At 32.8% G+C, this 25,433-nt stretch overlaps 2 protein-coding genes across 6 annotated transcripts in view; one reads left to right on the plus strand and one right to left on the minus strand.

Annotated features, from left to right (window-relative positions):
* Positions 1 to 533: 533 nt before the first annotated feature.
* LOC132760496 (intersectin-1-like) overlaps positions 534 to 25,433 on the minus strand; it is a 58,741-nt gene continuing 33,841 nt past the window's right edge. For 2 of the 5 annotated variants that reach the window (XM_060752484.1, XM_060752481.1), the window contains 13 exons: positions 23,651 to 23,772; positions 21,475 to 21,581; positions 19,812 to 19,887; positions 18,969 to 19,076; positions 18,349 to 18,447; positions 17,720 to 17,887; positions 16,867 to 16,938; positions 15,768 to 15,905; positions 12,298 to 12,496; positions 10,830 to 10,907; positions 9,903 to 9,980; positions 2,194 to 2,367; positions 534 to 775 (listed from right to left, as the gene is read on the minus strand). In XM_060752484.1, the coding sequence (XP_060608467.1) occupies positions 624 to 775; positions 2,194 to 2,367; positions 9,903 to 9,980; positions 10,830 to 10,907; positions 12,298 to 12,496; positions 15,768 to 15,905; positions 16,867 to 16,938; positions 17,720 to 17,887; positions 18,349 to 18,447; positions 18,969 to 19,076; positions 19,812 to 19,887; positions 21,475 to 21,581; positions 23,651 to 23,772 (1,571 nt within the window). In that variant the 3' untranslated portion in view covers positions 534 to 623. The remainder of the gene's footprint in view (positions 776 to 2,193; positions 2,368 to 9,902; positions 9,981 to 10,829; positions 10,908 to 12,297; positions 12,497 to 15,767; positions 15,906 to 16,866; positions 16,939 to 17,719; positions 17,888 to 18,348; positions 18,448 to 18,968; positions 19,077 to 19,811; positions 19,888 to 21,474; positions 21,582 to 23,650; positions 23,773 to 25,433) is intronic. The other 3 variants (XM_060752485.1, XM_060752482.1, XM_060752483.1) reach the window with 3 other exon arrangements.
* Positions 3,885 to 8,144, plus strand: LOC132760499 (uncharacterized). Its single transcript, XM_060752487.1, has 2 exons — positions 3,885 to 4,575; positions 5,279 to 8,144. Exon 2 carries the CDS (start codon positions 5,280 to 5,282, stop codon positions 7,392 to 7,394), a length of 2,115 nt encoding a protein of 704 aa, XP_060608470.1. The 5' UTR covers positions 3,885 to 4,575; position 5,279; the 3' UTR covers positions 7,395 to 8,144.

Raw genomic sequence — 25,433 nt, forward strand, 5'->3', positions numbered from 1 at the left:
TGAATGTCATTATTAAAAGATGGGGACTTAACATTTTATCTTGATGTCATCGGCTAAAGAGATACTAGAGACATGACATTGTGTATTAAATGTCATCGGCCAAAGGAATAATAGAGACATGACATTTGTATTAAAGGTCATCAGCCAAAGAGATATTGTATCTTGAATGTCATCGGCTAAAGGGGTAATAGAAAAATGACATTGTATCTTGAATGTCATCGGCCAAAGGAAAAATAGAGACATTACATTGTATCTTGAATGTCATTGGCCAAAGGGATAATAGAGACATAACATTGTAATTTAAATGTCATCAGCCAAAACAATAATAGAGACATTACATTGTATCTTGAATGTCATTGGCCAAAGGGATAATACAGACATTTACATTGTATCTTGAATGTTACCAGTAAAAAATAATATTAGTAACATTACATTTTTGTATCTTGGATGTTATCAGTAAAATGAATTACAGAGAAATAACATTGTTTCTTGAAAGCTATCGATGACAATACATTACAATACATTGTATCATGTACTTCAATCAAGTCTGACTATGACATAAACATGCTATCTTGTATATCATTGGTCAGCACGATGTTGACACATAAACTTTATCTTCTTCATCATTGGTCAAAAAGATGCAGATCTAATTTAACAACAACTTCTCCTGTCTGCACTTCATGGAGTATTAAATGTTTTAAGATAGGCCTTCTGCCCTGGTCAGCTGTCTCTTTTAAAATATCTTTCACTCGTATTTCTGTGCGTCCAAGGAAATCTGAAATAAAATCAAAATAATTATTTTACTAGATTTTTTGTCTTCACTCTTGTAAAAGAAACAACAACTGTACCAAAAAGGTTTATTTTGTTTCTTTTTTTATGCCAATGTAAACCCTTATTTTGGTCAGATCTTGCCGTAAATCTATCTTAACATGTAATCAGTAATCACCAATTTCTCTGCATATTTCCTGCAACTTATCCCACATGATTTCCTGACTCAGCGGTGAGAGTCAAATGACCACAAGACTCAATGTCAAGGATCAATTGTCAGAGAAATTTTGCCAGTTATTTAATCATGTTTGTTTAACATCATGTTTGGATACTTGACCATGTGTCTAAACTACATGTATAGCATCTGGGGACACTTAATTACAAAGCCATTGAAACCTATTGTCCTAACTTTATCATATGAGAATAATGAAATATAATGCCTGCTAATTGTCCTAACTTAATCATCATATGGTGTGTGACATATTAGTAACTGAAATACACAGCCACTTAACTGTTTGTCCTAAATATGAGAATACTGAAATACACAGCCACTTTACTGTGTGTCCTAGCTTTATCTTAGGAGGAAACTGAATAATACATCCACTTACTGACATACACAGCCTATTAACCACATATCCAAATTTTATCTTATGATGGTACAACTACTGACATACACAGCCTATTAACCATATATCCAAATTTTATCTTATGATGGTACAACTACTGACATACACAGCCTATTAACCATATATCCAAATTTTATCATATGATGGTACAACTACTGACATACACAGCCTATTAACCATATATCCTAATTTTATCATATGATGGTACAACTACTGACATACACAGCCTATTAACCATATATCCTAATTTTATCATATGATGGTACAACTACTGACATACACAGCCTATTAACCATATATCCTAATTTTATCATATGATGGTACATTTACAGACATACACAGCCTATTAACCATATATCCTAATTTTATCATATGATGGTACAACTACTGACATACACAGCCTATTAACCATATATCCTAATTTTATCATATGATGGTACAACTACTGACATACACAGCCTATTAACCATATATCCTAATTTTATCATATGATGGTACAACTACTGACATACACAGGCTTATAACCATATTTTCTAATTTTATCATATTTTATCATGCTACTGTTGACATACACAGTGTCTGAACCATATAACTTGATTTTATCATATGATGGTACAACAACTGACATACACAGCCTATTAACTATATATCCTAAATTTATCATATGATGGTACAACTGATATACAGAGGCTATTAACCATAAATCCTAAATTTATCATATGATGATACTGATATATAAAGCCACGTAACCATTATGTTTTAACTATATGAGGACAGTGAAGTTAGTAAAAAGGATCACCATTAGGAGAAAACAGATCTCTGTCAAATACTGTAATACACAAAGCATCCATGTCAATATCTCTTATAGTAAACTGCATTGATGCATTCCACTTGGGGCTTAGTGTATTGTTGATCACCTTGGTCTTGTGTTCCTGTGCTCCCATACTCACTTCACAATAAGGATCACTCTTTCCTGGCAACAGAGAAACAAAACAGGATAATGTATTACAGAATAAGAAATTACATGTTTCTTGGTACTAATCTTTACTACTCTTAATATCTAGTCCATCTTTTAATCTGGACTAAGCCATTCATGAATTTTTAGGAAAATTTCAAAATAAGTACTGACTAAATAGCAAACAGTGCTGACCAAGATCAGATGGCACAGAGAGGTTGGCTAATCTTGGTCTGTGCTGGTTGCACTGGTTAAATCACTTGCTGTCAACAGGCTAATAGTTAATTAAATGTTCAGAACAGAAATGTTTGTCAAGCTTTCAAATAGCCTTATGTAATTGTTATTAAATGATTAGTAAGTAATTGTTTTTAATCAAATAATCGAAAAATAATTGTACATGTAATTAAATAATTAAAAAGTAATTGTAATTTAATAACTAAAAAGTTCTAACTGATTTAAGATTTTAATCTAGGGAAATAAATTTCATTACTATTCTTAATCTTTGTATGAACAATTTACAATTCACTTGAATATTATAATTAGATCTCTATCAATGAGAAAGTTTAAACATTTGATAAGGTAATTACTATATGATCAAACTAAGTCATGAAGGTTTTTTACAGTTGTCATGCTATAATAGCTTAGAATGATGATAAGCTAAGAATACTATGAGCATTTTAGAAAAAACTAGAAATGTGTCCATAGGACACGGATGCCCCCACACGCCACTGTTCTGTCAATCTTATGACTCTAGGTCAAATATTTTTTGGACTACATGTGCCACAAGTTGAAAACTAAAAATCAACAAAGGGCCATAATTCTGTTAAATTTGGTCGCAGCAAAAATTCCTTCCTTTACTACCATCTACACATTAAGGTTGTTAATCCCTGGAAGTTTAAGCAAAATCTGCCATCCGGTTTAAGAGGAGTTGCATTCACAAAATTTCAACATAGTATATAATGAAAAAATCAAAAAAGAGCCATAATTCTGTTAAATTTTGTTGCAGCAAAAATTCCTTTCTTTATTACCATCTACACATTAAGGTTGTTCATTCCTGGAAGTTTAAGCAAAATCTGCTATTCGGTTTAAGAGGAGTTGCATTCACAAAATTTCTACATACTATATAGTGAAAAAATCAACAAAGGGCCATAAATCTGTAAAATTTGGTCGCAGCAAAAATTCCTTCCTTTACTACCATCTACACCTGAAGGTTGTTCATCCCTGTAAGTTTAAGCAAAATCTGCCATCCGGTTAAAGAGGAGTTGCGTTCACAAAATTTCTACATAGTATATAGTGAAAAAATCAACAAAGGGCCATAAATCTGTAAAATTTGGTCGCAGCAAAAATTCCTTCCTTTACTACCATCTACACATTAAGGTTGTTCATCCCTGTAAGTTTAAGCAAAATCTGCCATCCGGTTTAAGAGGAGTTGCGTTCACAAGATTTCGGGACGTACGTACGGACGGACTGACGTATTGACGGACAGACGGACAAGTGCAACGCTATATGCTCCCACATTGTGGGGGCATAAAAAACTAGGAAAAAGCAGGGAAACTAAGGAAAACTAAGAACTACCGGCAATCTGTATACCATCAAAATCTATGCCTCAAGTTAAACTCAAAAACTATTTTTTTACAACGAGGTTACAAAAACCTTATGACAAATATAAGAACACATCTAACAATTTTCTCTTCCTTATTTAAAATTTTGAGTTAATAAGGACCAAACTCATTATGTTCCCTTTTTATGATATGATTTCCCTATAGAGAGAGAGAAAATAACCCAACTTACTGCATCTCTATTGACCACAAACACTTACAGCACATAAAATTTATATCAAAGTGGTATTTCTTTTTATGACACTTGTAAACAGAAGATTTCTTGGGCAGAAATACTGATACTTGATCAATGCAAATGCTGTGCCATCATCCATGTTGTTTTAGGGATTAGGTTTGTTAGCTAACAAGCAGAAAGAAGGACTCTACCATACCGGCTCAGACTACACCAGGCAAGAAATGGTCTTGAACATATATATATCTTATATCTAGTTTCGTAGTAATTGATGTAAATAACTTCCAACGGAAATTTAACTTTCAGATTACAATTGGTATATACTTAGGACCTCAATGCAATTAATTACCTTAATGAGAAAACAGATTTGTTCGTTTTTAAGAAACATAACAACATAAATCGGATTTTAATTAAACATACTGCCTTTTTCACAAAGTAAGTAGTATTTCTTTCTTTATCCTTTTCTCACAGCCCCACCCCTACCTCCTCGTTCTGGAATTCAACATGAATGTTGTTCAAATTTAGCATCTAACAGAGCTGGCCTGACCCTATACTGTCGGCATATGTGTACAAAGAGTCATTAAATCTTGTCAAAGTTTTGACCACAATTTGAGTAAAATTGTTGATTATTAAAACACACATATGATATTTAAAAGGAAGCCTTCACCTGTAACACTATAGATATTATACAACTTATTTTGGTGATCAATTATTACTAATTTACATAAAACTGATGTACTTATGTTGTAAAAGATAAATACATTGGTCTTGTTTCATAGAAAGTCCTAAGTCTGAAATGGGTTTTAAGACGAAAACTTAGACAATTTTGCATTTCAATAAATATATCCAAATTTATGACTTCTATCTTAATATGACTTTTAATTTCTAAATAGCATTTACAGATAACGAATAAAAGGGTGTGTCATTTTTCTCTTAACTTTTCTCAGGAAAATGAATTTATTTATAATCTACAGTATTTGACTGAGGATAAAAATCTTTATCGAAACGATCCTAAGTTAAGTTCTAAAGTTGGTTTTATGTCCTAGGACTTAAAATACACTTTGGATTTTCTATGAAAAGCACCTTTGATCTTGTAAAAGATAAATATCTTATCACCTCCATACTTCTTGAATTCCAGAATGTTTCACAGTCCTGGTTACCACAGTGATTTATCACTGAAACTGTCTGAGGTATTTGATGACATAGGGATGAATGAAACAATGGTAATGAAGAGCAGACAGGCTATACTTCTGAATGAAGCTATGAAATCAATTACATATAAAAGTGTAGATAAGCAGTCAATGTTCTGTTTTGGAAGCCAGTCTGAAGGGACAACAACTATGGACCTTAACTCTGACACAGACTCTTTACTTTGCAATCATGACATTAATGTTATACAGGACTATTCCGAGTGGCAACCTGGCTTAACAAATCTACTGATGATCCAAAATGATTCTACATCACCTGGGTACTGTCAACTACAACTGACTAGGCCTGATTTACCACTACCAGTTACAAAGGCTCTAAACAAATACCATGCTAAAGTAAATAGAGATACTGTGATACTGAAAAACACTATAATAAGATCTACTTACACTGAAGGACATGGTCCAGCTTGGGTTATGCGAGGCAGAGATGATGAAAGAGATATGGATATAGTTCAAGCCTTTCATTGCAAATCTTGGCCGAGAGAAGCAAGGCCATGGTTACAGAGAGGAGCTGGAAATTACTGGCCAACACCAGAAATTAAGAAATTTGCAGAGAGGAGTGGATGTTTTGTTGTTCCAGTAGGAAGTAAATTCAGCCAAAATGAGACCCTGGAATGGAGAATTTCTACTTCTTTAGCTGAACGAAGTTTGATGTTTAGTTTAAATATCACACAAATAAGATGCTACATATTAATGAAGATGATCCTTAAAACTTATCTAACTTCTCAAGGTGAAGGTCATCTTTCAAGCTTCATGTGCAAAACAGTACTCATGTATTGTGTAGAAAACACACACCCAAATGAATGGAAGGAAGACAATTTATGGAAATGTCTGCTACTTTGTTTACAAAGACTACACAGAAATTTAACAGAAAGAAACTGTCCACATTTTATCATCCCTGGAAACAATCTGATGGCAGGAAATATTTCATTACAAGTCAAACATAAATTACAAGACACTCTATGTCACATCATGCAAAGTAACGGCTCTGTATTGTTTGGAATTAAGATAGATGATCTTGGTCAACGACTTCAGATAAAGTTGAATGTGTTAAGTCATCCAGTACCGAGTTTATATGCTCATGAACCATTATCTCTTATATCATTAGCTAATGTATTTGACACAACAAGGACAGTCTGTGTACTGCATAGATACCTTTTACAACAAATACCAAACGCCATGTCAAAAGTACTACAACAAAGTTTACTTCAATACATTCGTAATTATACAACAATCTACAGAGAAGGCAGTGTATTAGAGCAAACAGCAAGCAGCCTTTTGGTATTGCCAATCTGTTCTACATTGGGAACAGTTATAGCATCTATAAATCTCCAGAAAAACAACATTGGTTTACCATCTGAAGCAGCTGACTGGTTACATGCTGGTTTAAATTCAGATGTTTCGTCTGGCAGACTGAAACAAGCATCTGTATTTTACTGTCTAGGAGATATGGTTAGAACAGATGCCATTCTACAAGAAATCACAAGAAGGTATACCAGGAATGCTGTTGAACCAGCTTGTGGCTGCCACAATTTCCCTAGAATAGGAAGGAAAATAGAGTTTGCTGAAGATGCACATTTCAAGAATATAGTATGTGTTGTAAGAGAAAATGTATCATTTTGTGTCAAGTTTACACGTGCTGAAATCAACTGTACTCCTCATGAACTTCAGTATGAAATGTTCAGGTCAACAAAAATGGATATGTTACATAGAGACACGAGTGAAGTCCACTGGATGGACTGGGCAACAGTGGATTCTCTCCCTTTTTTACATTTCCTACAATACAAAACCTATGGCCAACTTCAGAGACGTTCTGATCAACAAAGAGCTCTTAATGACCTCATTGTAACCATAGAAACTGAAACCAACCTTCGTCATCGAGAAACAGCACTGAACATATTGGGGCAGTGTTTTGAAAAGGAAAACAGAAACCAAGACGCCTTGAATAGTTACGTAAGATCTCTCAACGTCAAACAGAAAAATAATGCAGCCGGTCTACATATATGTAGACTGTTAGCAAAGATTGTAAACAATGCACGTGACTAAGTCACTAACTCTGAACCATTATAAGCTTTGATAAAGAATTACACTTTCAGGTTAACCTAATTCATTTGGCAAGAATGGTTTGACCCATTTTACAGACTGCTTTTTTACACACTGTCAAACCGTTAGAAAAAGACATTGTGCAAATAAAAAATATCTTGATATCTCTTTGTCAAGTCTAATTAGTTGGACTATTTTTAGACAAGCTGCCCTATTGTACAGTCTGATAAGACATTTGTGTCACTCTCTTAAGTGTTTCTGTATTAAAATCCTTATATCAACAACCAATAGCTTGGCAGGTGTTTTATTAGACTGAAATGTCCTAGTTACCCCAGTTTTAGATAAGAATATATTGAAGACATAAACAGCAAACAAGGAAGAGTGAGATAGATGGACAAACATCCATCCACACTTGGCTGAAAGTGTTGCATTAACATAAGAACAACTTAAATTTAAAGGGGAAAAAACATAATAAATGTCAATGTAACATGAATCAGATTATCAGTTTGATTTCAATATTTACTTGATTATTCAATTAATGGACAAGATAATTTTACCATTGCATTCCTTAAAATATGACGCAGTTAATCATTAACTGTGTTAATGACGCTAAGTTTGTTTTTTTCCGGGTTACAGTCAGTTACTATTGAAATTACAATATGTCTGACTTAACTTAAGCGGTCAAGCTAAGTGGTTCATAGAGCTTCAGCAAGTAATTATTGTAAATACAATGTGTCTGACTAAACTTAAGCGGTTAAGTAAAGTGGTTTACTGAGCTTGAATCAGTAATTATTGCAATTACATGTACAATGTGTCTGACTAAACTTAAGTGGTTAAACTAAGTCTTTTACTAGGCTTGAGTCAGTAATTATTGTAAATACAATGTGTCGACTAAACTTAAGTGGTTAAGCTAAGTGGTTTACTGAGCTTTAGTCTGTTACTATTGTAAATACAATGTGTCTGACTAAACTTAAGTGGTTAAGCTAAGTGGTTTACTGAGCTTTAGTCTGTTACTATTGTAATTACAATGTATCTGACTAAACTTAAGTGGTTAAGTAAAGAAGTTTACTGAGCTTGAGTCAGTAATTATTGTAATTACAATGTGTCTGACTAAACTTAAGTGGTTAAGCTAAGTGGTTTACTGAGCTTGAGTCAGTTATTATTGTAATTACAATGTGTCTGACTAAACTTAAGTGGTTAAGTAAAGAAGTTTACTGAGCTTGAGTCAGTAATTATTGTAATTACAATGTGTCTGACTAAACTTAAGTGGTTAAGTAAAGTGGTTTACTGAGCTTGAGTCAGTTCTTATTGTAATTACAATGTATCTGACTAAACTTAAGTGGTTAAGTAAAGTGGTTTACTGAGCTTGAGTCAGTTATTATTGTAATTACAATGTGTCTGACTAAACTTAAGTGGTTAAGTAAAGTGGTTTACTGAGCTTGAGTCAGTTATTATTGTATTACAATGTGTCTGACTAAACTTAAGTGGTTAAGTAAAGTGGTTTACTAAGCTTGAGTCAGCAATTATTGCATTTACAATGTGCCTGACTAATTTTGAGTGGTTAAGCTAAGTAGTTTACTGAGCTTTAGTCTGTTACTATTGTAATTACAATGTATCTGACTAAACTTAAGTACAGTAGTTAAGCTATGTGGTTTACTAAGCTTGAGTCAGCAACTATTGTGTATTACAATGTGTGTGACTAAACTTAAGCGGTTAAGCTAGGTAGTTCTGACTAAGCTTGAGTTAGTAATTATTGTAAGTACAATGTGTCTGACTAAACTTTAGTGGTTAAGCTAAGTGGTTAATTAAGCTTTAATCAGACATGTTATGTGATCTATAGAATTATGAAAACATAATGTTATCCTTCATTGAATATTAGTAAAAAACATTCTGACAAGAAAACAATGAAACCTGCTTTTACTTATTCTGGAATAAATATCAAACATTTCTTTAAATTACATCAGTTAAACTTACAATCAGCCTAGAATTTGAAACATAAATAGTGTTGCAATGTTAGTGTTAGAAAATCTGATAACATATCTTTTAGATATACAGAGTCTGAAAATTAAACTGCAAACTTTTACACCAATATTAAAGCCTAATACTTAGTATCTGAAAGCCATACTACCTAACATCTTAAAGCCTAATAATTAGAACCCTAAAGCCATACTATCTAGCATCTTAAAGCCTAATATTTAGCATACTGAAGCCTAATATTTAGCATACTGAAGCCTAATATATAGCATACTAAAGCCTAATATTTAGCATCTTAAATCTTACAGCCTAATATTTAGCATTTTTAAGCCTAATATTTAGCATCTTTAAGCCTAAATTTAGGATCCTAAACCTTAAAGCCTAATATATGGCCCTTTAAAGCCTAATATTTAGCATCATGAAAAATTAGCCTAAGCCTAAATTTCTGACTTTAAGCAGTGAATAATAAGAAGTCAGTAAAATCTATCTACATAAAGAAATATCCCTGATCACCATTGTGTATATACAATATCCTACCATAATCATCTGATGCCTTTAGATCTTTGCCTTCAACAATAACAACAAGAAGTCGGCCCATTCCCGGACTGTGTCGCACTAAAATGTCATAAAAACACATGCCAACATTACATGCATTACCCAGAAATGGAAATAAATAAACTTATTACAGTAAAGAAAACTACTCCTAGAAAGAAACATAAAATGAGAAATAAAACAACTGCATATAATTTTTGGGGAGAGTGAAACTCATATGAAAAGAAACAACATAAAAACTATTATAATTTCTGTTTAATAGTTAAAAAGCATATCTGGTTTCTTCCCGCTAACACATAACAATCTGTTTATTAAAGTCTTCATGAATATTCATGAACTTATCAATACATGAATATTCATGAATTAAAATCATTTTCACCCACATTTTCTTTCATCTTAGATACAACCCATTTCTCAATTGAACTCAAGAGTTTTCTAAAAACAGTGCAGCAAATTTCAAACTTTGAAGTAGGGCCTACATATCAAAGTTTTTCAGTTTGGATATCAGAATACGGGGAAAAAATATATAGACACAGTTAAGTAGAGCACTAATTTGCATCTGAAATCAAACTGATTGGAACAAAATTATAAAATGCTACAAAATTAGGAAAGAACAGGTAACAAATGAGGGAATAGTGAATTGTGATAAAATAACCAAACCGAAATCTGCCATTTACAATTCTATTCCTGAATCAACATTCTATCTCAAGATCTAAATTAAGTGTGTTCAAAACATTTTTTTTTTTTAATTCAAATTTTTCTATGGATTTGGCAGATTTCGTGTTGTATTTACGGTAATATTCATGCATCTTAGGAAGTAACCAAGGAGGGAAACAAACAGTGCCGTGATACAACATGTAACCAAGGAAACGACCTTGACCTAGGTGTCAGGTAACATTCTTTGACCCTTACCATCTTTACTACACATAAGGTTTGATCCCTCTATGATAATAACTAACAGACGTCCAACACCACGGGTGTGTTTAGGGGCTACAGGTAGAAATATACAATAAAATTACACACAAAACAGTCCATCAACATTTAACAATTGTTCATTCAGTGATTTTTTTTTGCATAAAAAGAGGCAAAATATAGATATTTTTCTCAATTGACAAGACTATTGAAATTAACAATTTGATCTTCAAAATTCCCAAAAATTGAGCAGATAATTCCCCAAACCAGCTCAACATTTAGACATGTGAGGCTTTTTATGAAAATACAATTTATTAATACAATGTATGTTTTAATTATCAGAAAATTAAATGGTTTAATATATTTGTCAAACTTTCCCAATTAATTTATGGTTAAACCACTAAAATATCCCATATTTAAATACATAGATTGATGCAAGAAAAAGGTAAAAAAAATCACTGGTCAAATCTCCAATAACAATACATCACATCATGAATTTACAGACCTTACACTCATTATAAAGTTATTATAACCCTAACCTGCTAGATCTATGTAAAGAATTCGCTCTGCTTTAAATTTAAAACAGTCAGTTCAAAGAAGCAACATCAAAACACAAAAATTGAGCTACCAGCAGTATAGAGCCTGGCCAAACTACAAGGATGGCATTTCTGGCCTGGCTCTATACTGGTGGCTAAGGCTAATCACTTAATGTTCAAACAGGGTAAGGGCTACAATCACAAGATGTTTTTATATCATTATTATAAGTATTGACAGGTTATATGACCCAGTATAAATGGCTGTAAGCTTATATAACCTGAGCTACAAGGCATACAACCATATATACATGCATATATATGTCCATATAACTTGTGAAAGAACATTATAAGGAATTTGTTACATCACTGTTTTCACAAAATTCTTATATTTAAAAAAAAAGAAGAAGAAAAATACAAAATGTAATTGAATTTCATAAATTTACAGCAGCCATGTATGTAGTTAATTTTTGATGCATCAACAATGTCTTCAAAATAACCTACCTAATAACCATAAAATTGAGGATCATGATAATTAAATATATAGAATTAATAAAATCATATATATAAAACTTCTCAAACATTATATTTTATTGTAAAAAAATCTTGACAACACACTGTAGCTAACGCTGGCAAATTACCTTAGGAGTATACTAGATTTAACCTGTTTTTCCTCCACACAGTAAATCTGTGGTACATTTGTATATATGGTGAAAACTTAAGATGTTTTTGCCCCTCATTTTTTTAAGCAGCCTGCCTCCTGATTCATAATTCTTTTACGATAACACAAAAATTGTTCAAATGGGTAAAAAAATGAAAGTTTTTTTGCAAATTTAGTTGCCCATGTGGATATGAACAGCGCAAACACCGAATCATTTGCCCCATCTGAATTGGCTTTCAGATAAACATTCTAGTGTAATGATTCATATACTTACAGCTTATTGCCTTTTCCCGCTTTTTCCTCTCTGTGTCAAGGTAATGTCGTGACGCCGTTTCTAAATGACGAACCCACGTGTCCCGTTCTGACTGGTTATGGGATTTGAGGTTGTAAACACGGTCAATGTGTGATATCGTGAATGATTCAACATCATCCGTATTGGGTTTCTTGATCATTACTTCATTCAAGAATATTGGCTGTAAAAATATAAGTCATAAACTAAGTGTAATACTTCCTAATTAGGTCAAATGTACATGTTTAGTAATGTTCATACATAAAATTTGCTTCTAAATTCAACTAAGATGTTCCTGCCCTGATAAGTATATACAATTACACTTTCAACACCAAATATAAATAAGAATTTTTGGCTTAGAATAACAAAAAGAAAATGATTGGCATAATTAATAACAAGGTATATTTGGCTCCCAGAAGAGAGGAAAATCTGATTCTCTATAAATATTTGCTTCAGAATTGCTTTCCTGCATTTCATAACAGTGTTATATACATGCATTTTTGCATACATTAATTCAAATATCCTCCCACATTTTAAAGTAACAACTATAAAGTAGATGGATGTACCATTCTGACAGATATTTATTTATCTGTATCAGTCTGAGATTCAGCCATGTTTCCATGTATAACAACAAAAGTTAGACCCTTATTACTAGAAAGTTTAGATATCAAAGCAATGTAAGTGTTTTTAAACAAAACAAGAACTGTCGGAGGACAGTTAGGCTCGACTATTCGAAAAAGTTGTCACAAGGGTGTTTTATTGAGTAAAATAATGCTTACCTATGAATACATAAAATTGACCAAAAAGGTACAAAGGCTTGTTATTAAGATGTTTTATAAAGTAAATCACTGCTTAAATACTATTATGAATGCATAAAATTGTCCCAAAAAGGCACAAACCCTTCAGTAGTTATGGAGATAACAGCTTACAAGCAAAACTTTACCATGAATTTCTAAGTTGAAAAAGGGGAGAAAAAACAGCCTAAATGCAAGATAGAATTATGGATCTTGGTCAGTGAACTACAATTATGACCCTTAATGCATATGTGAAGTTTTAAATAAATATCTTTAATAGTTATTGAGATATGTAAAACTTGCATGTAAACATTAACCAAAAGACTAAGTAGAAAAGGGGAGATAAATCAGCCTAAATGCAAGATAGAGTTATGGAACTTGGTCAGTGACATACAATTATGACCCTTTATGCATATGTGAAGTTTCAAATCAAAATCTCTGATAGTTGTTGAGATATGTAAAACTTACATGTAAACATTAACTAAGAGACTAAGTAAAAAAGGGGGTGATAAATCAGCCTAAATACATGACACAGATATGAGTGCTGTTCAGTGATTATTATTTATGACCACAAATATACATGTGAAGTTTCAAGTTTGTATCTTCATTAGTTTCAGAGATATGCAAAATTTGCATGTTAAACTTAACCAAGAAAAGAAGATTTTTTTTAGTACAAAAGGGAGCATAATTCAGTCAAAATTCATGCCAGAGTAATGAATCTTGAGATGTGACCTTCAAATATGACCCTAAGTACATGTGTAAAATTTCAAGTAAATATCTTTGAAGACCTTTAACCAAAATTTCTAAGTTTCAAAGGGGTAAATAATTCTGCAAATACTACAGGCAGAGTTATGCAACTTTGCAAACTGATGTACATTGTTACTATAAAAAAGTATTGTAAATTTCAATTGAATATCTCAAGCAATAATTGAGATATTTGACTTTACAAAAAACATTAACCAAAATTTCTAAGATAAAAAGGGGCATAATTCTGTAAATATTGTAGGCAGAGTTATCCAATTTGTCAATCTGATATACATTGTTACTATAAATAAGTATTGTAAGTTTCAATTGAATATCTCAAGCAATAATTGAGATATTTGACTTTACAAAAAACTTTAACCAAAATTTCTAAGTTAAAAAGGGGAATAATTCTGTAAATATAGTAGGCAGAGTTATCCAACTTGTCAATCTGATGTACATTATTACTATAAATAAGTATTGTCAGTTTCAATTGAATATCTCAAGTAATAATTGAGATATTTGACTTTACAAAACTTTACCCAACGCAGACGCGGATGCCAGGGCGACTACAATAGCTCTCCATATTCTTTGAATAGTCAAGCTAAAAATGAAAACAAGAGGGCCATGATGGCCCTGAGGTCGCTCACCTGTATATAGGCCCCCCGGAGCGGGGCCAGTTTAAACCCCAAGGATTTTATTTGAACAAACTTGGAAGACATCCATTAGAAGATGTTTCATGATGTTAAGTTTTTACTACACACATATAATGAAAAATAATGACCTTCCCTCCTCCTCCCCCCGTCCTCCCGCCCCCCCCCCCCCCACCCCGGGAGGGCCAATTTTTATCCAAGGGCTTTTATTTGAACAAACTTGGTAGACACTCATAAGAAGATGTTTCATCCTAAACATCTAAGCTCTAGCTAATTTGGGTTTTTAAAAGAAGATTTTTTAAGTTTTTACTATACACATATAGTTAAAAAGAATGACACCCCTTGGGCGGGGCCAGTTTTGACCCCAGGGCTTTTATTTGAACAAACTTTGTAGAAACTTACTAGAAGATGTTGCATGATTAATATCTAAACTCTAGCTATTTGGGTTTTTTCAAAGAAGATTTTTAAGTTTTTGCTATACACATATAAGGAAAATCAATGAACCCCCGGGCGGGGCCAATTTTGACCCCAGGGCTTTTATTTGAACAACTTTGTAGACACTCACTAGAAGATGTTTCATGCTTAATATCTTAACTCTAGCTATTTGGGTATTATCAAAGAAGATTTTTTAAGTTTTTGCTATACACATATAAGGAAAATCAATGACCCTGGGGCGGGGCCAATTTTGACCCCAGGGCTTTTATTTGAACAAACTTTGTAGACACCCATTAGAACATGTTTCAAGCTAAATATCTTAGCTCTAGCTCTTTGAGTTCTTAAAAAGAAGATTTTTTAAGTTTTTACTATATGCATATAGGGAAAATCAATGACCCTCCTGGGGCGGGGCCAATTTTGACCCCAGGGCTTTTATTTGAACAAATTTGGTAGACACTCACTAGAAGATGATTCATGCCAAATATCTAAGCTCTAGCTCTTTGGGTTTTTTAAAAGAAGAAATTTAAAGTTTTTTCTTTCGGTTGCCATGGCAACCAGAGTTCTGCATGGAATGAAATTCTTTGAACAATTTTTAAAGGTGACCACCAAAGGAACATTCCTGTAAAGTTTGGATGAAATTGGCTTAGTGGTTTATGAGGAGATGTCATTTAAAGTAAAAGTTTACGGATGGCCGGACACCGGACGAAAAGCGATCACAAAAGCTCACCTTGTCACTATATGACAGTTGAGCTAAAAATATTCCAATTAATATTTTCTTAGATTTTGAAGGTTTTTAGATAAATTATGTAAATTTTCATAAATATGTACTTACAGTTTTATACATTTTATATTGCACTTGCCCAGTTAGATCAAACACACTATGTGTGGCATTATTTAGAGGTCTGTTGGATGTAGTTAGTAACAGGAAATCATTAAACAGGAATGCTGCCAACTCTTTATTACTTTTACTCTACAAGAAAATAATACAAATGTTAGAAATATGTGCATGTATAATATGTACTTAAGAAAATATCAAATCTGAAAAACAATGTAGTCTGTATAAAGCAATAATGTAAGCTTATAAGCAAAGAACTAATATACATTGTACAGAGGATGCTAAATTAGTGTAGGTACAAGACTGAATTTATAGAAGAAGTTAATAAAATTAAAGTTATGCGAGCCTCTGGTGAACAAAATATTATTTTATTCAATGAGTTCAATAAATGGAGCTACACGAATATAATATTTGATTTATCACATATCCAAAATATAAACTGTACACAATAAAAAGAATGGCTTTTTAATTGAGTGCATATAGTGAAACACGCTATGCTTTTATAACGCAAATGACATCATGTCGAGATACATGCACGCCCGTGCAATACCATTTTTACGGGGTCCCAAAAGTTGCATGTTTATGTGATAAAATAAGGTAAGACTAGATGTATACTGTAAGATATAATTCTCATTAAGTTACAATCATCGTATAATTATTCACTAATGAAATACAGGATATACTACTAAGATGAGATATATATAGTATATTACATGAAAGAGCAAATGTGAGGGAGTTGTATTGCTAGAGTTGTTTCAGTAAAGTTGTATTCCTGTAAGTCCACTGGCAGACTTTACTTCTTCAACAAAGGTTATGAAAACCATCACAATAGCACATGACATACATATTTTCATTTTATCATATACATGTACAATGTACCGTCTTTAAAATGGGTAGAAAAAATCCAAACCAAACTAAAGGATTTATTATTTATTTATTTTTCTCTATAAATTGGCTAATCATCACATTGATATGAAGGCTCTTTATTGTTGCTAGATCAATTTTCAGATCAATTTTTTTGTAATCCTTTATATTGACTGTCCTAAGCTTAAGACTGGACAATTCCATTACAAAAATTTAGTGGTAAAAAGTTTACCTTGTACACAACACCAGTGTGTAAAAGTTTCCTTGGACCCAAACAGTTTGTGACGGAATTAAATGTGATTTTCTGAAATAAAAACAGAAAAAAGTTCTTAACTTTAAAACAGAAATAAAACAAATGAAACAAGGGAGAGAATATTTTGTTATATCTCCTCATTACTATAAAATAGTACATCAAAATAAAAAACCTCCGAAAATCTTGAAATATGTTTTAAATTTCTGCAAAAGAAAGCACTCAAATTCAATCAAGTAAGCAATGTATAAACTGTAATCCATTCCTACCAGTTGGGTACTTCTAGTCATTAAGCCTTACTTGGGATTTTTTTTGTCGGCTATGTTTACTTTATACAAAATTTATTTCAGTTGAACACACTCTAAAACCAACCAATACTAAGCAATGAGTTTAAAGTTTCTTGCTCAAAGAAACAACAGCTTGCCCCTGATGGGATTTGAACCCACAAAGCTAGAAATTCTGGCCATGCTACCATAATGTTTCTTGTATCTTAAGATCAATTAGCAACTAACTGACATGTGAACATAAAATATATGACTGGAGCAAAACTTTTACATGCAACTTAGGGATTTTAATATAACTTGGTATAAATGTTCGTCATTGTGAGGCCAAGTATAATATGCAAATTTCAGGTTCATATGGTCAATGTCAAAGTCATGTTTAGAGAACATAAGACTATAAGTGAACAATATGTATACCTCTGGTAGGCCATCACAATGGACCCGCTGCTGTATCCATTCTAACCATTAAATTACATGCAAATTTCAGGTTCCTGTGGTCAAAGGTCATGGTCATGTGTAGAGGTCATTAGACTATAATTGAACACTATGTTTACCTCTGGTAGGCCATCGCAATGGACCCGCTGCTGTATCCATTCTAATCTGTCCGAGTTTTCCTTCTCTCTCACACCTTCATTTACCTGACTACACAACTCCTGACATGTTTCTAGAGCTTCCATCAAGTGGGTGTGGTCTGGATGACCCACAGGGGTGTACTTTAATATCTGTAAAATAACCATTACAGTTGTTACTGTTGTAGAAACTTACAGAAGACTTTGATCATAAAAGTCTGTAAGGCCATAATTAACTAAATTGAAAGAATGACATCCAAAAAATTCTGTAAAAGCAAGTGGCACATGTGCCAAATCATTGCTTAACTCCACTTTAAATAAGAATTGATTGAATGAATGTTATTAAACATTATTTCTGTTAACCTTTATATTAAATGTGTTTAATCAAAAAGGCACATTTTTAGAAATTACCAAAAGGATCTGATAATACTAATACATGTATCTGTAACATAAATTTAAACATTTTTTAATTAACTAATTCAATTTTGCTAATTATCGCTTCATATACATAAAATATTGGTTTTCATTATTACTAAATACAATATTTTAATCAGACTTATTAAAACACTTTAAAAACAAGATGTTACACTATAAGAAAATTAATTATAACATACCTTTTCCACTAAGAGAGGATATTTAGTGATTCTCTGCATTGGTTTCAACAGAAAACTGCTCAATGGCATTCCCTTTGTTTTTGAATTCTGAACACATTTCTGTAAAGTATTTTCATAAAATCAATTAAATCATTTTTACTCTAATAGCGCCTCCCTGTTCATTAAATCAATTCATGTTGTTAGGAAATAAACTTTTAGCTGTAAATAAGCTTATAATTTTAGATGTATAAGTAATTTCCGTTATTTGGATGGATATTGAAAGATCAAAGGAATGACAATCACATAAAGGACCAAATCACCAGCTTCACTAATTTACATATAAAAAGTGGACCAGTAGATAAGAGATATCTAGGGGTTTCCTTATTGTTTATGTATCTTATCAACAGAATATTTCATTTTACACCTTAATTCTTTTGATTTGACAATCATATGAAACAATTTATCTGAATATAACATATTTAACCTTTAGAAAAGCCGCTTTAAGTCTATGTTTTTGCACCTGTTGACAGAAAATAAATTTATCAACCTATTGAGTGAAGCCTAGAATAATGAACATGATGACAGCAAATAAAGATATATCAACATGTAAAGTTAAGGCTAGGATAAGGAGATAGACTTACCTTATGGATTTCATTGAATTTCTGGTTAGTTTCTGATATTTTTTGTAATAATGCAGCTGCATTTAACTGACAACTACAAAATCTGATATAAGCTGTTAGATGAGGAATCTGAAATATATCCCAATGAACAATTTACATCATTCAATAACATGTATCAAGTTAAAGTGAATATAAAAATATGAATAGATTAATACAAATTTTTATCTTTAAATATGTAACAGCTGAAATGGGCAAGAAATGTTTAAATTAAAGCAGCATGCCTCCAGATTCAGGCTATTTTTTATGAAAATTATGAAATGTATTTAAAAGTAAAATATTGTGTAGTGAATGGAGAAAGTAATTTACACACTGCAAATGGCATTTTTAATCCTTGTAAATTATCAAAAAGAGGTCAAAATATGCAAAAGTAGCCTTTACTGCATTTGATATGCAGTAGAGGTATGTTGATAAACACCAGTCCTCCAGAAGAGTATTAGTCTTTTTAGATTTTGGAGGATAGTGCAAGTTATAGAAAGATTCCCCAATTCTGGAAGCTTCTCATTTAAATTTGTTTAGTAAAAAGAAGTTGTTAAAAAAGATTTTCTTCTAACTGTATCAAAATCTCTTTGTTCACAAATCTGAGAGGAAAACTTTAAGTATATCAATCCAGGAGGTTGCTATGATTCAATCTTTTTTGATAACTTACAGAGAACAAATAAAATAATATCAATACTCCTGATTTTCAAGATAAAGAAGCAACTAATGGCTGATTCTTTTGGTATAGTGTAGTGTGGTTTCAACATAAATGCATTCAACAATATATGATGTTTCAATAAAAATAAACTTCAGTTTCAATATACTTACATTTTCACATAAGATATCTCCAATACTGTTAATAACCTGGTCAACACCACACATTTTCTTTCGAACCCGTAATGCTCTGCAAATATAGAATTTATGCATTACAAACACAAATGTCAAGCATGAAGAATTAACCATAATCTAAAGTTCATATGATGAACTTATCCTAATCTGAAGTTAGCATGATGAACCATCACATATTTGAAGTCAGCATGATGAACTAACCCTAATCTGAAGTTAGCATGATGAACTAACCCTAATCTGAAGTTAGCATGATGAACTAACCCTAATCTGAAGTTAGCATGATGAACTAACCCTAATCTGACATTAGCAAGATTAACTTACCCTTATCTGAAGTTAGCATGATGAACTAACTCTTATCTGAAGTTAGCATGATGAACCATCACATATTTGAAGTCAGCATGATGAACTAACCCTAATCTGAAGTTAGCATGATGAACTAACCCTAATCTGGAGTTAGCATGAACCATCACATATTTGAAGTCAGCATGATGAACTTACCCTAATCTGAAGTCAGCATGATGAACTAACCTTAATCTGAAGTTAGCATGATGAACTAACCCTAATCTGACATTAGCAAGATTAACTAACCCTTATCTGAAGTTAGCATGATGAACTAACTCTAATCTGAAGTAAGCATGATGAACTAACTCTAATCTGAAGTAAGCATGATGAACTTACTCTAATCTGAAGTTAGCATGATGAACTAACTCTAATCTGAAGTAAGCATGATGAACTAACTCTAATCTGAAGTAAGCATGATGAACTAACCCTAAACTGAAGTTAGCATGATGAACTAACAACCCTAATTTGAAGTTTGGATGATAAACTAACCCTAATCTGAATTAAGAACTGACCATTGCCAATTTGAGCGATGTCATTATCATTAATATATCAAAGTATGAAATAAGACTGAATATGTCAACAATATAGAATGATTACCTTGCAAGGTTCTAAATGCTTGTCTGGTTTGATTGGTTACTAACCTGTAGTACTCTACATTCTAATTATGGCAAATTGTTTAGGTGTTAAATATACTTGTGATAAATATCCCAGTTTCTAAAACTAGAATTACTAAATGTTTTCCTGATATTAAACTAAAACTCCTTACATTAGTGGTTTACACTGTCCTTGCATTACTTCAAGAATATATAACGCCTTTCCTTGCACAAGCCTCAAAGACAAACAAGAGCTGTCAGGAGGAAGGCATGCTCAACTACATGTATTTTGACAGCCTCATAGTTAAACAAGAGCTTTACTAATGCAGATAATCAGAAAAATTCATTCAAAATCCATATCAAAGCTATGGGTCTTGGAAAATAACTGAAAATTATGATTTTGAACAATGTGTGCAGTTCAAAATGAACACCTTCAGTAGTTCATGAAATATCAAAGAATTTGATGAGATTTGAAGTTGCATGTAAAATTTTTATAAAGTGATACTCTAATACCAATGCTGATGCAGAGGTGAGTGGACAAGCACCATTTTTCTTTGAAAAGTCAAGCTAAAAATGACTAACGCTTATTTTAAAGAGTTTTACCATACAATATCAGTTATACTAGTGACATTAAATGAAAGTACATTGTACATGTATACAAAAGAGATACAAAATGTGACTTTTTCTTTTAGGTGTTAATGAATTACTTTTGTAATTTTGTATTGCACACAATTAGGTCCTTCCAGTTGACAAATATTGCTTGTAATTCTTCAACAGATAGAGCTCCACCCTCTGCTAATGGTTTGTAAAATACCTGAAATATAAGATTTATAACATATTATTTAAAAATAACTCATTATAAAAGAAGGGAAAATTGTCCTGCTTTGAACTAGAACTGCCACTGTCATGGCATCAATACCCCCGCATACCACTTTATCAGAAACAACAGTGGTCATGTAGAGGTTAAGGACCTCCCTGCAAAATCTGAGGGTAGTAAGCCAGTACATTGCTAAGTTATGTATTCTACATGTTTTTTAGTGGCAAAGATCAAAGTGACCTTTACCTTTGACCTACTGACCTCAAAACTGAAACTGCCACTGCATGACTTGAACCCCCCCCCTTTATGCAGCTTTGCCTGGGTGTGTTTTATGATGAATATATGAGAACATAACTAAATGCTTCTAATGTGAAATGTCAAAATCAATACACTGTTGACAAGCATTCTTAAGCATTTGAGCAGATAAACTTATTATAGTAAAAGCTCATTTGACCTTGACCTTTGACACAGTCACCTAAAATCAATAGGGGTCATCTACTAGTCATAACCAACCTCAATACCAGACATAAAGACTGTTGACCTAAGCATCCTTAAGCAATTGAGTAGACAAGCTTTTTGAACTTAATGTCCCTGTGACCTTGACCTTTGACCTCAAAATCTATAAAGGTCCTTAAATGGTCATGACCAACCTCCATGCCAAATATGAAGAATGAGGGTCAAAGGATTCTTAGGATATTGGGTGGACAAGCTTTCTTTAGCCAGGCCCTTCTGACCTTGACCTTTTACCTAGTGACCTCAAAATCAAAAGGGGTCATCTTCTAGTCATAACCAATCACAATACCAAATATGAAGACTGTTGACCAAAGCATCCTTAAGCAATTGAGCGGAAAAGCTTTTTGAACTTAAGGCCCCTGTGACCTTGACCTTTGAACTTATGACCTCAAAATCAATAACGTTTTTATTAAATGGTCATAATCAACCGCCATGTCAAATATGAAGACCAAGGGTCAAAGAATTCTAAGGTTATTGGGTGGACAAGCTTTTTGAAGTCAAGGCCCCTGTGATCTTGACCTTTGACCCATGACCTTAAAATCAATAGGGGTCATCTAATGTTCATGACTAAACTCCAGACCAAATATGAAGACTGTGGGTCAAAGGATTTTTAAGTTATTGGGCGGACAAGCTTTTTCAGTCAAGGCCCTTCTTACCTTGACCTTTAACTTAGTGATCTCAAAAGGGGTCATTTACTAGTCATAACCAACCCCAATACCAAATATGAAGACTGTTGACCAAAGCATTCTAAAGCAATTAAGCAGACAAGCTTTTTGAAGTCAAGGTCCCTGTGTAAAAGCAATAGGGGTCATCTTATGTTCATGACCAATAACCATGCCAAATATGAAGAATGTGGGTCATAAGAATCTCAAGTTGGGCGGACACACTTTTTCTAGTCAAGGTCCGTGACCTTGACCTTTGACCCAGTGACCTCAAAATCAATAGAGCTTATCTAATAATCATGACTAATGTCCATGCCAAATATAAAGACTGTGGGTCAAAGAATTCTTATGCTATTGGGCAGACAAGCTTTTTCTAGTAAAGGCCCCTGTGACCTTGGCCTTTTGACCTGGTGACATCAAAAACATTAGGGATCATCTACTAATCATACCAATCTCAATAGCAATGATGAAGACTGTGGATAAAAGAAACCTGAAGTTAAGAGCTCCTTAAAAGATATACAAATGTACTATACTCATCTTTGAGTAAAATATTTTTATTGCAGAAATTAACTGAAATCTATAAAATTCTTACTGAATATATTTTAATTAAATAAAAGAACATACAAACTTTATATGGGCATCTGCGTTCCTTGTATAACTGGTCAAGTAAAGCTTGTCTTTTCTTACCAGCTTTTTAAAGATACTATATATTCATAGTCTGTCCACTTAGTGTGTAGGATTTAAAGCGTCATAAACCTACTATGTGTGAAGTCAAAACATGTTTGTTTTATATTCACAAAAGAGACGTGAAGCAATAGTATATCATTAACATTAAAGGGGTACATATTCATAGAAAAATCAGTTCCTTTGATGACAGTAAATGTAACTTACCTCTAAAACAATAGACATGTCCTGCATGTACGTTTCTTCAGTATTAATAAGTTCATGGATGTAGCTCTGTCTTTTACTTTCCTCAGCTGAGGTCACTGCCAAAACTTGAGGATCTGACGACCCTGAACAATATATAAAACATATTATATGTATACAGTGACTGCCCCTCATATCATTTAATTATTATAATTAACTTATTATTTACTGATGATTTTATTATTATTACCATGTTAGACCACTTATCATTATGTTGTCTTACATAATTTCATTGTTTGGTTTTAAGGTGCACCAACACAGTATAGGTCATATGACGCCAGAACTGGAAAGATGATTTTAGCTAAGCTTGAGTGTTACAAACTTCATAGCAACATCTGTGATCATCACCTCGCCTGCTGGAGCTAATAGATGCATAGACTTCAGTTATTCGAACTCATTAAGTCGCCTCTTATGATAACGTGGGGATAAACAGTGGCTGCAATTCTTATGCCTCAACAACTATAAGCAATCCCTCAGTCACAAGTGGCATATAATGTCATTATTATCCTCAATTATCATCTGTGTCATATTACTTTAACAAACTTAACAGTTACTTTGAGGTTATTTGAGTATCCAAATACAAACGAATACATGTACATGATTTTTGATTTTACAGATGAATTAAGATAACATAGTTATATTTCCTATGACTGTACACATGTAGATGGTAACAGATGTAGCAAAATGTTTCCTGGGCTCTCATCTTCTATTATCTGTCACTTTTCCTTCAGCTTCTGTTATTCAAACTGTCATGCACATTTTGTTAATAACATGTTCAGGGAAAAAGTTCTTTTTAGCTGGATTCGGATTTGAATCATATTAACACTATTAAGTGTGTTGTCCAACTTTACTAGTGTAGGAAGACCTCAGAAGTCCCTTTTTGCATTATTTCAATTTAGAACAGAACCAACCTTCTGTACAGTAAGCAAGCTTCATAAATTTTTCATATAAAACAATCCAAAGTTCCCAGCAGAAACTTAAGCACTGGCCTGATTTAAACCCACAGTACTTGACTTGATGTCAGCAACCTTACCCACTCAGCCTTGGCGGCCCCAGAATTCATTTTCAACAAATGTTTTTATAAGAAGATTGTGCGAACAATCTGAAATGTTTTAAAAGAGAAACAAGAGAGCCATTATGGCCTGGGATCACTCATCTGAGGAAAGTGGAGGTTACAAGATAATGTCACAATGCAAGTCATTAATTAGCTCACATTGGGTTAGCTGCATAACTTTAGATGTCTGCTTCAAAATGCTACATGCCATATATTTAAGCTGTTGACAGAGAAGACTAAAATGTATTTTCCTATATAAGTATGCAAACTAATAGACCCCAGGGCAGGGTCAGTTTTGATCCCAGGGTCATGATTTATATAACTTTTGTAGATCACAAGATGCAATATATCTAAGCTTTGTGCGCTGTTCTTTTAGAGAAGATTTTTAAAACATGTTTACTATATAAGTCTATGTAAACTAAGCAACTCCAAGGGCAGGGCCATTTATGACCCCAGGGGCATGTTTTATATATTAAACTTTGTGGTTTACTATGCAATGCAACATGCAAAATATCTAAACTCTGGACATTGCAGTTTCACAAGAAGACTTAAATGCACTTTCCTATACAAATCTGTAAATACTAATTAACCCTGAGGTGTGACCATTATATAGACCACAGGGGCATGATTTATGTAACTTTTGTAGAGGACCATAAGATGATGCTACATGCAAATCTAAGTTCTTGGCGTTGT

The sequence above is a fragment of the Ruditapes philippinarum genome, unplaced genomic scaffold, assembly GCF_026571515.1.
Source record: "Ruditapes philippinarum isolate M1 unplaced genomic scaffold, ASM2657151v2 ctg250_1_1_1_1, whole genome shotgun sequence".
NCBI classification, from domain to species: domain Eukaryota; kingdom Metazoa; phylum Mollusca; class Bivalvia; order Venerida; family Veneridae; genus Ruditapes; species Ruditapes philippinarum.

Bases quoted from the DNA above. Each gene is read 5' to 3' on its own strand.
- LOC132760499 (XM_060752487.1), top strand. From the start codon at position 5,280: ATGTTTCACAGTCCTGGTTACCACAGTGATTTATCACTGAAACTGTCT.